This window comes from Eptesicus fuscus, chromosome 11, assembly GCF_027574615.1.
Source record: "Eptesicus fuscus isolate TK198812 chromosome 11, DD_ASM_mEF_20220401, whole genome shotgun sequence".
NCBI lineage: Eukaryota > Metazoa > Chordata > Mammalia > Chiroptera > Vespertilionidae > Eptesicus > Eptesicus fuscus.
In genome coordinates this window covers 24,437,333-24,452,089 of record NC_072483.1, presented here as the reverse complement: position 1 = coordinate 24,452,089, position 14,757 = coordinate 24,437,333, and the positions used below count along the sequence as shown (strand labels likewise).

The following is a 14,757-nucleotide window of genomic DNA, read 5'->3' as shown; positions in this document are numbered from 1 at the left end:
GCCATGACCTGTTCTTAATAGATAAAGTTAACCCTCTCATTTGTTTAAATATTGTCTATGGCTGCTCTTGCAGGTGAATTGAGTAGTTGAAACAGACTATAAGGCTGACAAATTCTAAACTATTTACTATCCCACCTGTTACAGAAAAAGTTTTCTGACCGTTTCCCTAGAGCATAGTTTCTATTAAAAACAACACTCAATATATTGAAGAATCAGTTAATTAGAAGCCTTGCTCATTATAATGTGGACAAAACTTGCATCTCAGAAAAAGATTTTACTGTTAAAATATAACTAATTTAGGGGGGAGGTGTATTTGGGCTTTGTTTCTCACAAAAAAAGAAGCAACACATATCATAAAAATACAACAGATGCTCCATGTTAACATAAGATTTAGGAGTGATAGAAAAGAAATACAATTAATTTCTATCAAAATTTAGAGTTTATCAAAACCTGGGTTTGCAGACTTACATTTTTTACAACTCAACTTTTCATAGATATGATTTTACAACTTAATTTTCTTGGAAACCTCAAGGATCAGAAAACTCAGCACTTTATTATCAATTATTTATAAAGAATAGGCACAATGAGGAAATGATGAAACTCCACCTACTTTATCCCATTATTAAAGGCCCTGGGGTCACATCTGTGGCACCACATTAAAAAAAAAAACAACAATAACACTCACGCTCCTACAATAGTTTTAATGCATGTACAATTCTTTCCCCATAGATGGCATAAAACATAAATTATTAAAATATAACCATTTTGATTAAAAGACCAGATGATACAAAGTTGAATAGTACCACAAAATGATTTTACAAAAGTTTCACTAGATGGCAGCATCATAAAAATTAAAGAACTCATCCTTCCTCCAAACCTCTCTACAGCTATCTAGTTAATATTTTTATTATATTACTTCTAAGAGTAATTAAAACAATATGAATTGGTGAAAACATAAACTCCACACTTGAGTGCCTATTTCATGTAAATTTTTAAACAGACAAATATTTGTTTAACAGATTTTATTAAAATTACCCACAGGGCTCACACTCGTATTGATACTACCACCTAGAAGCATAGGAGTGTTCAGCCACCTTGCTTTATCATTAGTCCTCAGACTATTGCAGTAGCCTTCTTTAAATATGTTTTTATTGAATTTAGAGAGAGAGAAAGGGAGAGGGATAGAGGGATAGAAACATCGATGAGAGAGGAAGTCATTGATTGGCTGCCTCCTACAGGGCCCACCCTGGGGATCAAGCTTGCAACCCTGGCAGGTGCCTTGACTGGGATCTAACCAGAGACTTCCTGGGTCGATGCTCAACCGCTAAGCCACACCAGCTGGGCTGCGTTAGTCTTCTAACCACTACAAATACTTCCAGCCTTCCTTCCTTCCATGAGCTTGCTAAGTCACACATGTGATTGTAAGATTCCCTGTATCCATTCAAAGAACCACCCATTAACTTTACAATGTAACTCGCTTTCTTTGATATGGCTCCTAACTACATTTAAGATCTGGTCCTCTCCAGCTTTCCTGTCTGGGTTGTTCCATACCTCCTTCCCTCTATTTGCATAAACTTTTCTCTGTCTCCAGGGTATTCTATCCTTCCTCATTTGCCTGAGTAGCTCAGATTTTTATCACAGTATAACTTCTATGGAAAGATTCCTTTGCCAAACTCTCCTCTCATCTGTTTGCACAGATATCTTGTAGCAATTTCCCAATTAATTATCTTCTACTTTTACACAGTATAAACCCAAATAATCATTGAATAAGTAAGGGAATGAACAAATAATAAAATCATACAACTGTCAATAAATATCTTCTAATATTTAAACTGATGCTAAATGTTAAAATAATATTACTTGATGTCCTTTGTTTTTGTTGTAATTTTATTGCATAAGCTATGCAGAAAGCATCGTTTAAAATAAAATTTCATGGACAATTAATAGTAATTTTAAAATGTTCAAAATCTCTCTTGTTGTTGTTTCCACCTTCTCTAGAAAAATACTGAACATATTTTAACCAGTAGACTATTATACACAGGGCCTGAGCTGAGCTTTCCAAGTGAAGAGCTAGCTCACTGTCTCGCATTTGCACAGAGCACTGTTGCAGAAACTAGATTGCTCCTTTTAGCCTGGCTTTTTAAAAGTAGACATTGATGAGACTGGCAAATCCAGAGCTGAGTAATTGGAGGTGGGTGGGGAGCATGGGAGTATTTTGCTAATAAAATTTAAGGGGAATGTGTCAGTTAAAAAGTTGGAGACAGAGCTAACAATTACATGGTGAGAGAGCAAGTAAAGGATTTGAGAGAGGAAAGAAAAAAAAAGATTTTGAGACCCTCCAGGGCTAATAATTTGTAGGTGAAAACATTTTACTATCTAAGGATGTGCTTTCAAGAGCATTGTCAGCTTTCTTTTTTTTTTTTTAATTGGAAAAACAGTGACTATTTATTGTCATCAGTAAGTGCAAAACTAAAGGGGAAGAATAAAACATTGAGTCTTCTTGAGCCTTTCTCCAGCTGCCAAGGACTTCACACATAATATAGTTTGATTTATCTCAGATAACCAAGATGGGAAAAATAGCTCAAGGTAAATTTTCAAGCTTAATTTTGTTCATTTAATATATCATCACTTAATGAAGCAGTATGCATGTCCTACATGTGTCAAAGAATAAAAATGGAATTTGAAAGACAACTCAAAATTTACAAAAATGTATTTTGATTATTATAGTAGTTAACCCTTATACGTAATTCCTCATTTTTTTCTGATTCTGTTTAAATGGAACAGAATTATGATTCTTATGCAACGTGAGATTCATCTTCCTATGTACACTCATCCTTTCACTGACCAAACAGGCCTGTATTTAAAGATAATCGACAATGTGCAGAGCACAAGCACGAACCCAGGAATTTTGTGGGGCCCATCCCCAATCAGTCATTCAACACTCTACTGACATAAACTTCCTAAATTTGAAAGTTAAGATCGGCATAGAAATAATTACAAGACAGTGCAAAGGTGGACATAATACATTACGCATCGTGCTATAAAATTACAACAGAAAGATAGATTTAGCCTGGACACAGACGAGCACAAACATTTTGATGAAGGTTAAGACATGAACATTCATGTTTTTACAGGCGTTAGTCAAGTAATATAAGAGCTTGGTCTATAAAAAATACTTCATTTTACCATTTATTGTAAGAATACTGCAACATGAACATAAATGTATATGCCCCCTGTCACTGTGCTCGGGGCTAGGTCAGTAGGTGCAGGTGTGAGTTGTTGGAACTGATCAGGTCCCATCTAATGGTCAGAGCACTGACTCAGCCTTGCCACTCATTACTCTATAGGAATGTTGGTCCAGTGTTGCCAAACTTATATTTTTTAAGAAGATATTTGAAACTAGCAGCTTTTTTTAAAAAATTAATTTAATAATTTTTCCATTACCATTTATCCCATCTATGCCCTCTTCCACCTCCCTCCACCCTCCCTCCATCCTCCCTCCCTCACCACACTATTATCCATGTCCATGAGTTATCTCTTTTTGTCTTTTTTGCTCAATGCCCCCAACCCCTCTAATACCCCACCACTACCAGAGCTGTCTGCCTGCTCTCTATCTTTGAGTCCATTTCTATTTTGCTTGGTAGTTCAGTTTGTTCATTAAATTCCACAAATGAGCGACATGAGTACAATCTTCTGATCTTCCATTGTTGGCACTTGATATAGAAGTTTTAAATATACCATATTTGCATATACAAAGAGAACTAAACAAAGCAAATATCTAGAGCAAGCTGTAACCTATGAAGCAGATACTAGTAGTGGTTGACCTGGGGTAGAGAAACAGAAAATATTTACATATGGTAATTATTAAAGTCTAGAGCAGTGGTTCTCAATCTTTTTAATGCCGTGACCCTTTAATACAGTTGAAAAGTTGAGAACCACTGGTCTAGAGGGAGAGAATACAATATTTGGACAGGAAACATATCAAAGGCTTGATTAAGATGCAATATGAGTTATGTGGAAAGCTAAGGGAAATATAATATTGATAATTTAGGTATGCAAAATCATAAAAGGCTAAAGTGATTTGAACTCTGGTCCATAAATGGTCATCACGTGGGGAAAATGCAAGGCAAGGGGTCAAATAAGAGATATATGGGCCTGATTGCAACCTTTCCAACAATGTGCAATCTACTTTTCATACGCATGAGAACCTTTAACCTTTATCTATTTGTATCTACCTGTCCTGTTATAAAGTGGATTTAAAGCAACTATATGATTTATCAATCACATAGTAATGATACTTTTATTGGGATAGAGAAAAGAGGTAAGAATATACAATGGGGAAAAGATGGTGTCTTCAATAAATGGAATGGGGAAAATTGGATACTAAGTGCAAAATGATAAATCTAAACCGCTATCTTATTTCATATACAAAATAAATTCAAAATGTATTAAAGACTTGATCTAAATCCATAACATCCTAGAAGAAAACATGGGCAGCATGCTCTTTGACATTGCTCTTAGCAATAATTTTGGGAGGCTAGTCTTCTCAGACAAGGACAACCAAAGCAAAAATAGATGGGATTACATAAAACTAAAGAGTTTTTGCACAGCAAAAAAACAAAACAAACAAAAAAACAAACCAAAATCATCAACAAAATAACAAGATAACTTACTAAATGGGAGAAGATATTTGCAAATGATAGCTCCAATAAAGGGTTAATATCCAATGTATATATAATTCATACAGCTTAACACACACACACACACCCCCACACACATACACACCAATTAAAAATAGGCAGAGAACCTGAAAAGACACTGCTCCCAAGGGGACATAGAAATGGCCAAGAGCATAGGAAAAAATGCTCAACACCACAACCCTCTGGGAAATGCAAGTTAAAACCAAAATGACATATCAACTCCCACCTGTCAGAATTACTATTATCAATAGATCAACAAATAACAAATGATGGAAAAATGTGTAGAAAAGGGAATCATTGTACACTGTCGGTGGGATTGCAAATTCAGTATAGAGATATATCAAAAATTAAAAATTAGAGATGCCATACAATCCGGCAACTCCACTTCTGGATATTTTTCTGAAAACAAAATTACTAATTCAAAAAGATGCACACCTCTGTTCATTGAAGCATTACTAATAATAGCTAATATCTGAAAGCAAACTAGCTGTTCCTCAATAAGTAAATGGATAAAAAATGAAACTTGTCATTTGCAGCAATACAGTGATCTAGAGAGTATTACGCTAAGTGAACTAAGTCAGACAGAGAAAGACAAATCCCCTAGGGTCTCAGTTACATGTGCGATCTAAAAAACAAAATATTATATGTGGAATCTAACGAACAAAATAAACTGAAAAAATAGACTCAGAGGCATGGAAACATGCTACAGACTGAGAACTCTGGGGTGAAGGGGTGGGGAGGAATTAACCAAAGAACTTGTATGCATGTACGCATAACCCATAGACACAGACAATAGTGCGGTGAGGGCCTGGGAGGGGCCAGGAGTGGGGAGGATGGGGTCAATGTTGGGAAAAAATGGGACATTTGTAATACTTTCAACAATAAAGATGAATTTAAAAAATAAATAAATGAATAATCAAAATAGACATAGACCCAAAATATAGAGAATAAGCTGATGGTTGACAAAGGGGAGGGGGTGTTGGAATGAAATTATAAAAAAAATCAATGAAATCTTCCCCTCCACCCTCCTGCCCCCTTAAAAAAAGATTGTGCAAAAAAATCCACAGGGCATATGAGAAAAATGGCTTTGGGGACAACACTCAAAAACTTGGTCAGTGACACACAAAAAATGGATAGAAACCTGATAAAGATGACAACACAATTTTTCACATGTTAAATGATTAAGAAACATATAATAAATGGGTAGAGGTCTTGAATAGCCTTTTTTCCAAAGAAGAATAACAGATGGCCAATAGGCACATGAAAACATGTTCAACATCACTAATCATCAGGGAATTGCCAAAATGAGATATCACCTGTCAGAATTGCAGTTATAAAAAAAAAATCAAAACAAACAAGTGTTGGTGAGGATGTAGAGAAATGTGATTCTTCATACACCGTTGGTGGAAATGTAAATTGTACAGCCAATATGGAAAACAGCAAGTTTTTTTGAAAAATTCAAAATGCAACTACCATATGATCCAGCAATTCCTCTTGTGGGTATTTAACCAAAAGAATCCAAAGCACTAATTTGAATCCAAATCATAAGTTATGTTCATTGAAGTATTATTTAAAATAGCCAAGATATGAAAACAACTCAAGTTTCCATTTATTGATGAATGGGTAAACAAGATGTGGTACATATATATAATCTAATATTACTCAGGCATAAAAAAGAATGAAATATTCCCATTTGTGACATGGATGAATCTAAATAAAGTAAGTCAGAGAAAGACAAATACTGTATGATTTCACTAAAATGTAAAATCTAGAAAACAAGATGAATGAATAAACAAAATCTAAACAGACTCACAGATTCAGGAAACACATTAGTGGTTACCAGTGAGGAGAGAGGTTGAGGGGTAGTAAAATAGTTGAAGGGAATTAAAAAGTACAATAACTCAGTTATAAAATAATAAGTCATGTGTGTATTATAAAGGTTAAGGAATATAGCAATCTTCTATATATATAAAAGCCTAATATGCAAAGTGTCCCCTCAGGAGTTTGACCAGGAGACCGGGAGTTCAGTTGCTCACTATGATGTGTGCTGACCACCAGAGGGCGGTGCATAATGAAGCAGCTGGCAGTTGGGGAAGGGAGGCCCCAATTGGCCCTGATCACCAGTCAGGCCTAGGGACCCTACCCATGCAAGAATTTTGTTCACTGGACCTCTGGTAATATCATAATAACTTTGTATGGTGACAGATGATAACTGGGCTTATCATAGGGATGACTTTTGAATGTATATAAATGTAAAATCACTATGTTGTACTCCTGAAACGAGTAGGTTATTTTATGTCAATTATACATTAATAAAAAAAAACATAAAAAAATTATAATGTGCTGCTATTACAAACTAATCAGATCTGCTTTTGGTGAGAATGGTGAGCAATAGAAACTCTCATGTATGCTGATGGCAGTATATGCCAGATTGATACAACCCTTTGGAAAATTAGCATTATTGATTAAAAATGAGCATACACATACCTAATGTTCTGAGAATTCCCCTTCTAGTTACATACTTAACAGAGATGTGTATTTATAAGAATGCTCAGAGTAGCATTTATTTTAATAGTTCTCAAGTGGGAAAAAACCACCTAAATGTCTATCCCGATTAGGCTGGAAATAGTGATCTATTTCATACATGTAATAATATACTGAAATAAAAATAAAAATAAAACTACTGCTACATGTAACATGAATAAATATTACAAATGTAATAGTAATCAAATGTCAGACACAAAATAATACATATTATAATATTATAAATATATATATGTATTCTGTGTATATATCTGTACTAATAAAAGCATAATATGCTAATTAGACCATACATCCTATGTGTGTATATATATATATATATATATATACAGTATATTTATATACATATATTTATATAAAGTTCAAAGATGGACAAAGCTAATATACAGGGTGTCCCAAAAATATATACACACTTAAACAGCTGATAGCTCAATTGATGTTTCTTTCTTTTCAGATTGAACTCATTAGAATTAATAATTATTCAACATGTGTGTATACATTTTTTGGGACACCCTGTATATAGTTAGAAGTCAGGAGAGTGGTACCTTTGGAAGAGAGGTAACAGGCAGTATTTAGAAGAAGGCACAATAGGGGATTCTGAGTGCTATAAATGTTCTAGAAATTTTTTGCTGTAGGTGTGATGGTTTTAAGGATTCAAAATAACTCATCAAGCCACTTATGATTTCTCTCTTTTTCTCATGCATGCATTTATTTAATTAATATGTTCTTCACAATTTCTGTCACTTTCCTTTTACATAAATGTAAAGTTCCTACTTCAAAATACTCTTGTTGTTTTATTGCTCCATCCAACATCATTTTTGTTTCCAACCATACTTTATGTCTGAAAACTTTCCGCTTTTTTTTTTTTTTTTTATCTCACTGGCCACTCCTAACAGCCTTTTCTAGAATTTCCTATCTCTCTCTTGCTTGACACCTTTAATATTCTCTCTGCCTTTCCTTCAGCTTTATCTTCATAGACCACCCAAGAGAGCTATGTCTGTCTACATTTTAAAGAACTTTTCTCAACCTCCAATGACAATGTGGGGAGTTGTATAGCATAAATGTTTGTTAGAACAATTTTATAATGGATCTATCTAAGTCTGCTATGTCACCATTTAACTCCCATAGTATATCAGTTCTTTGTGGTTACATTTAGATGAAACTGCTCATTCATATCTTTATTTGTCTGAAAGCTCCAAGAGAACTTCAGTTGGTAGGCACTTATCATATTGTTTAAGTGAACAGAAGCATGCAAAACGCTGAAAAAATGGTTTTAGCATCCAAAGTAGTGAAGAATGAGAATTGCATATAACACCTAAGTAAACAAATGCATTTTTATTTTCAATGGGAAATAAAGAAAATGAATTTCTGAGCCACTTTCTATAACTACATATTGAAGACTTATGAAGGGGGAGGTGACCATCACTTAACAGCAGAAGGTGTGCAACCCAATAGATATTTTATCCTCTTCAATGTCCACACTGAATTTATGAACTGGGTCTTGTTATCTCAAAATAACACTTTTGAAAACAGAGACTCAGAAAAGGTAAGTAATTTGCTTGAAATCATATAACAATTAAATGATGTAGCCAAGACGAACCTCAGTCTGTGTGATTGATTCCAAAACCCATGGTCTTTCTTCTCTGTCTCGTGCTCATTTCTATGAAGGTTAATGAGACGTGTGTGTATACGGAGGGATTTGGGGACTGCTGATTACTGGTATAACATTTTAAAATATGATTTTTATTGGCCTCCCTTTATTTTGGTGCTTAACATTTACTATCTAAATTAAGAAGACATTATCTTTATATCTTTTGTAATGCACCACTTTCACAGTTATCTATCAAACCAGTTGGAAGTCATGGTTGGAAGTTCCTAGAGACTGCTGATAACGGTGCTAAATTTCTTTTCATTAGTTCCATTCATTAGCTTCAATAACTTAATATATTAACTAGACCTCACACATAGATTAATTCCATGACTTATTAATGTTCAGAACAAAACTTGATTGTCACCTTTTAAATACATGACTTCATTGCCGAATCAAATAGAACTGCTATTTAAGGATTTTTTTCTATTCTACATAGATTTTTTTTTATTGTTTAAAGTATTACAAATAGTAGAACATATGTCTCCTTTTTCACCTATTGACCTTGCCCCAGCCCTCCCACCCCCACCTACCGCACATGCCCTCACCACCCAGTGTCTGTGTCCAGTGGTTTTGCTTATATGCATGCATATAAATCATTTGGCTGTTCTCTTACTGCCCCCCCCTCAACCCTTCCCTGCCTTCCCACTGAAGTTTGACAGTCTGTTCAATGCTTCTTTGTCTCTGTACCTATTTTTGTTCATCACTTTATGTGGTTCATTGTATTCCACAAATGAGTGAGATCATGTGATATTTATCTTTCTCTGACTGGTTTATTTCTCTTAGCATGATGCTCTCCAGTTCCATGCATGCTGTTGCAAATGGTAAGAATTCTTTCTTTTTTTTACAGCAGCATAGTATTCCATTGTGTAGATGACAAAGGAGACAAGAGCATACAATGGAGTCAAAACAGTCTCTTCAATAAATGGTGTTGGGGAAATTGAACAGATACATGCAAAAAAATGACACTACACCACCAATTTACACCATACACAAAAATAAACTCAAAATGGATAAAGAACTTAAACGTAAGATGAAAAACCATAAAAATCTTAGAAGAAGCCATAGGCAGCAAAATAGCAGACATATGTCACAGCAATATCTTTACTGATATAGCTCCTAGGGCAATGGAACTAAGGAGAAAATAAACAAATGGGACTACATTAAAATAAAAAGCTTCTGCACAGCAAAAGAAACCATCAATAAAACAACAAGAAAGCCCACTGCATGGAAAAACATATTTGCCAATGTTATCTTCGATAAGGGTTTAATCTCCAAAATTTATTGGGAACTCCTACAACTTAACAAAAGGAAGATAAACAATCCAATGAAAAAGAAATGGGCAAAGGACCTAAATAGACACTTTTCGAAAGAGGACATACAGAAGGCCAAGAGACATATTTAAGGATTTTAAATCCATATTGTAACTGTTGAGTGTTGCTCCTCTCTGGTCTCTTTTTTAAAGCAAACATGTATTAAAATAACTTTTTTACAAAAGCATATATAAAAGGACACAATTTCAAAATGGTAAACAATTTAAGTGTGATTTGGTAATACTTAAGAAAAAGTTCTTATAGGTGGTGTAATTTCTTAAGATTATTAGGGATAAAAATGACTTCCTTAATGTAAACTGTGCAAAACTCAATCTACTGATAAAATTTTATTCTGCACCTCTCCTTTTCAGGTACCTAGGATTAAGCAAGACTGAATTATATTTATAATGAGTTACAGTGTGACAAACAGCCTTAGCATGTAGCTACTATCCTAAATATTCTGTCTGCTTCCTGTTGACTAAGCAGCTCAGTACAGGTGATATCACCGCTGCCTAGAGGTAAACATTGGGACAGTAGATGCTAGCAAGGAGGTGAGACCAAAGAAGTGATAAAAAGAGGTTTAAAGGAAGATGCCTAAAGCAAAAAGGATTATAAGTTTTTTATATGTAAAGCTTTCTCTTTTTTTTAACTCTTTAAATAATTTTACATAGACACAAAGGTATTTCACTAGAAGTGCAGTCAGTAGGGTGCTGTGAGAAGGAGCAAATGATGTGCATACCTTTGCTTGTCCGGCTTTTGTGATGGCGGGTATATTAAAGTGCTGTCCAGTATAATAATGCACCCCACTAAACAGGATCACTGCAATCGAGTCTCCTTCCTTCTCAATTACTTCAAGGATATCTTCTGTTCTCAAGGTTTCTTCCCCCTAAAGGCACAATAATAAATTTCTCACTTCATATTTCCCAATCTAAAATTCACCATGAGCACCTTCCCGCCATAAGTAAGTCAAAGATAATTTTATTTTTCAAATTAAAGATCTTCCAAAATTTGGCAAGAGAGAGACATTTGAGCATGATTTTTAAATAATGATAATAAAATAGTAAAAAGTTTTATAAAGTATAATTTTTTGCAGAACCCTACTTTATTTTCCAATTAATTGTTGCTATTTGCATACCTATAAATTTTTTCCTTCTTATCCCCATCCAATAAAATGCAGAAAGTACAAGTCCATGAAATATTACATAGCAAAAGAAATTTCTTAGAAATAAGTATTCACTTATCAATGTAATATTGTGAATTATTGGTAGAATAAAAATAATTATGCATCTTTCATCTGAATATAACCTAACTGATATCTTCTACTAACTTAAGTGTTAAATCTCCTCCACAGCAGTCCAAACATCAAGACCCAAACATGAAAAAATATCAGTAAAACTCAATTATTAAGGTAATTTTCTGCACATCTCCCCACATAATACCAATGATTGGTTACTTAGTGAAAATTGTGCATGAATTTAGATTTGGTCTTGCAAACAACTTGAAAAAATAAAAAGAAATCAGCTAAATATAAAGTATCAAATTGTATCATAACAATTTTTATCTATTTATTAAATCTTCAGAAATATTCTCCAGTGCTAAATCTCACATGATTTTGAGGTGAAAACATCACTAACTATATTAATATTAGAAGGATTTGAGGGATTTTCATTATTCATAAGTTTTCCTTCAGTTATTTTTTAATAATTCTTGCTATTTGCTAATTACTGAATCCCATGTTAAGCCAAAATACTAGTATATATATGATACATACTCTAGTTTCTACTAGAAGCTTAGAATTTGTTTACAAAATGGAAATCTATAAAAATAGTATTGATATTGAAATCTCTGAGTTCTTCAATGATGTGTACTTTATATATTAAAAGGGTTTCAGTAATTCTAAAAAAATCTTCTAAGTAAAATGAATAATATAATAATCCAAATCTCTTTTTCTTAAAGGAATCTAATATGGTTTGTCTACCATAATTTCAAAAAATAGTAAGGAAAGTACTCTATATACTAATACTTATTATTTCTTTTAAGAATCAGTATTAAGCAAATAAATATATTTGTTAAAGATAGGATATGGCCTGGCTGGTATGGCTCAGTGGTTGAGTGTCGACCTATGAACCAGGAAGTCAAGGTTTAATTCCTGGCCAGAGCACATGCCCGGGTTGTGGGCTAGGTCTGTGCAAAAGGCAACCCATTGATGATTCTCTCTCATCACTGATGTTTCTATCTCTCCCTCTCCCTTCCTCTCTGAAATCAATATAGATAGATAGATAGATAGATAGATAGATAGATAGATAGATAGAGATATGGCAGTAATTTTTAACTGGTGTGCTGCAAGGATTTTTAAACATGCAACACTCAGCTATTTAGTCAGGGGCACTGACCTTGTGTCAAATAAAAAAAATGACAACAGCCAACACAAGAATAGCCATCAGATGTGAATGAATCAAAATTATACCTATTTTTTTGTCAGATCAGCAAAAAGTATATTTTATGGTGTGCCACAGAATTTTAGTAACTAGTTTGTATGCTCCACGAGGTGAAAAAGGTTGAAAATCTCTCATGTTGACTTGCTCTAATCTAGTAATGCTAAAGAGTGCTCCAAGATTATGATTACCTCATGAGTCTTCATATCACTTGTCACTTTTAACATCAAGATTTGTGATATATTAGTGGCTATATTCCTTTTTGTTGGAAATTAGCTATTTATACATTACTTATGGGGAAAAAATATCCTCTCACAGGTGTGGAAACTTTTCATTTCCTTAATTTATTGCATGTTGGCAAATAGAAGTGAATGAAGTAGATTTTAATTCCTCAACATATTCTCTGTTGAAAGAAATAATTGCTCAAACAGACTGGCAGCATCATTTGTGAACTTAACATTTATTCTATGTGGATATCCTGGTGTGAAATTTCACAAGCTGCAGGGTCTCTATGTCAAAGTTTCTACAACTTACTAGTAGCCTTATATCTCTATTAATGTAAAGTGTGCATTATTGCAGATCTTACACATATTGTCAAGTCTGATTAGGTGTTTCCTTTGTTACCTGTTTAAATATGAAGGGATCTCAGAGAGATAAAGTCCCTAAGTCCCTAACCCAGTAAGTTGGTGGGTCTGGGATTGCTCAGGGGTATATCAGCCACTAATGAAGCATGAGCTCTTACTACTACATCACATCCCTTTCTACACCATAGTCCAAGCTCAAATGAAGACATTTGATACTTAGATTAAGAAGAGACATAAAAGATGGCATCATTCAGTTCCAAAAAAAATATCACTAGTTTTTAATATGATTTTAATGGCATCCACAGGCAATGACATCTGAAATTGAAAATGATATATGCAATTTGCCATCCTCACCTATCCCACTGAAGAATATGGCAGACTCCAGTGCTATTAACAGTAAAAGAATTTGCTTGTAATATGACTAGCCCTTGAAAAATGAAAACAAATATACTTTTGAGTTAATCCCCATTTTAAATAAAATGACCTAACTGTTACTGAATTATAGGTTTTTAAAATGTTCTTGAAAGTTCCATTAAGATAATGAAGTTAGTAAACATCTAAAGAAAATAAAGAAAAAAAATCAATACTAAATAGAAGCATGATGAATATGTATTTCTCTTTCTCATATACCTCTCTTGGCTTTACAATCCGCATACTTTTCTCAGTGTTGAGTCCATGAAGTTGAAGCTGTGATTCAATAGCATACTGAAAAATAAGGATAACTTATTAAATCACAGTGCACAGAAGTACTTAAAATATATCTGAAAATAAATAATAAGCCCTGGCCATTGTGGCTCAGTTGTTTGGGCATTGTCCCACACACCCAAATGGTTACCAGTTAGATTTCCTGTCCAGGAACATGTGCAGGTTGGGGCTCAATCCTCCATAGGGGGCATGCAGGAGGCAGCTGATCATTGTTTTGCTCTCACATCAATGTTTCACTCTCTCTCACTCTTTCTCTCTCTCTCTCTCTCTCTCTCTCTCTCTCTCAAAAAGAAAATACATAAATAAGTAATAAATAAATAAAATCAATTAAAAATCTAAAATAAACAAATAGCAATAAATGTATATGTTTATACCCAAGGTCAAGGTTAAAAGTGACTAAACACAATACATTAGAGAAGAACTGCTTAATATAATTTGTATGCAGGAATCTGAACATTCTTCGAAACACTAAATAATCGAGATAAATGGAAACATAGGAGTCAACTAGACTTCAGGGAGTTACAAGAGATTTTTGGAATAAGAAGTTAAATCACCAAGGCAAGTCAAAATTCTAAAATATGACCAAAGCATAGTGTGGACTTGCCAGGCTTGAACAGAGACTATGCAAATGGCTCATCCTAGAGAAAGTAAACTAGTAAAAGGAAAGAAAATCAAAAAGTTCCTTTCAATGAGACTACAAGATCTGAATGGGTTGCAATAATAGTAACCCCGGAGTTTTTCAAGATATTAATTAAAGTTTTGATCCTTTTTAGTATGGTAATGCTATTAATGTGGACATAATTAAATGAGTTAAAGTTACAAGACGTGGGC

The 14,757-nt window shown here is 33.9% G+C and overlaps 1 protein-coding gene across 1 annotated transcript in view; it reads right to left on the bottom strand.

The window, feature by feature from the left end:
• KYNU (kynureninase) overlaps positions 1-14,757 on the bottom strand; it is a 110,032-nt gene that overhangs the window by 48,432 nt on the left and 46,843 nt on the right. The window contains exons 7-8 of the mRNA XM_008143491.3: positions 13,852-13,926; positions 10,942-11,088 (exon numbers count right to left, since the gene is read on the bottom strand). Of these exons, the coding sequence (XP_008141713.2) occupies positions 10,942-11,088; positions 13,852-13,926 (222 nt within the window). The remainder of the gene's footprint in view (positions 1-10,941; positions 11,089-13,851; positions 13,927-14,757) is intronic.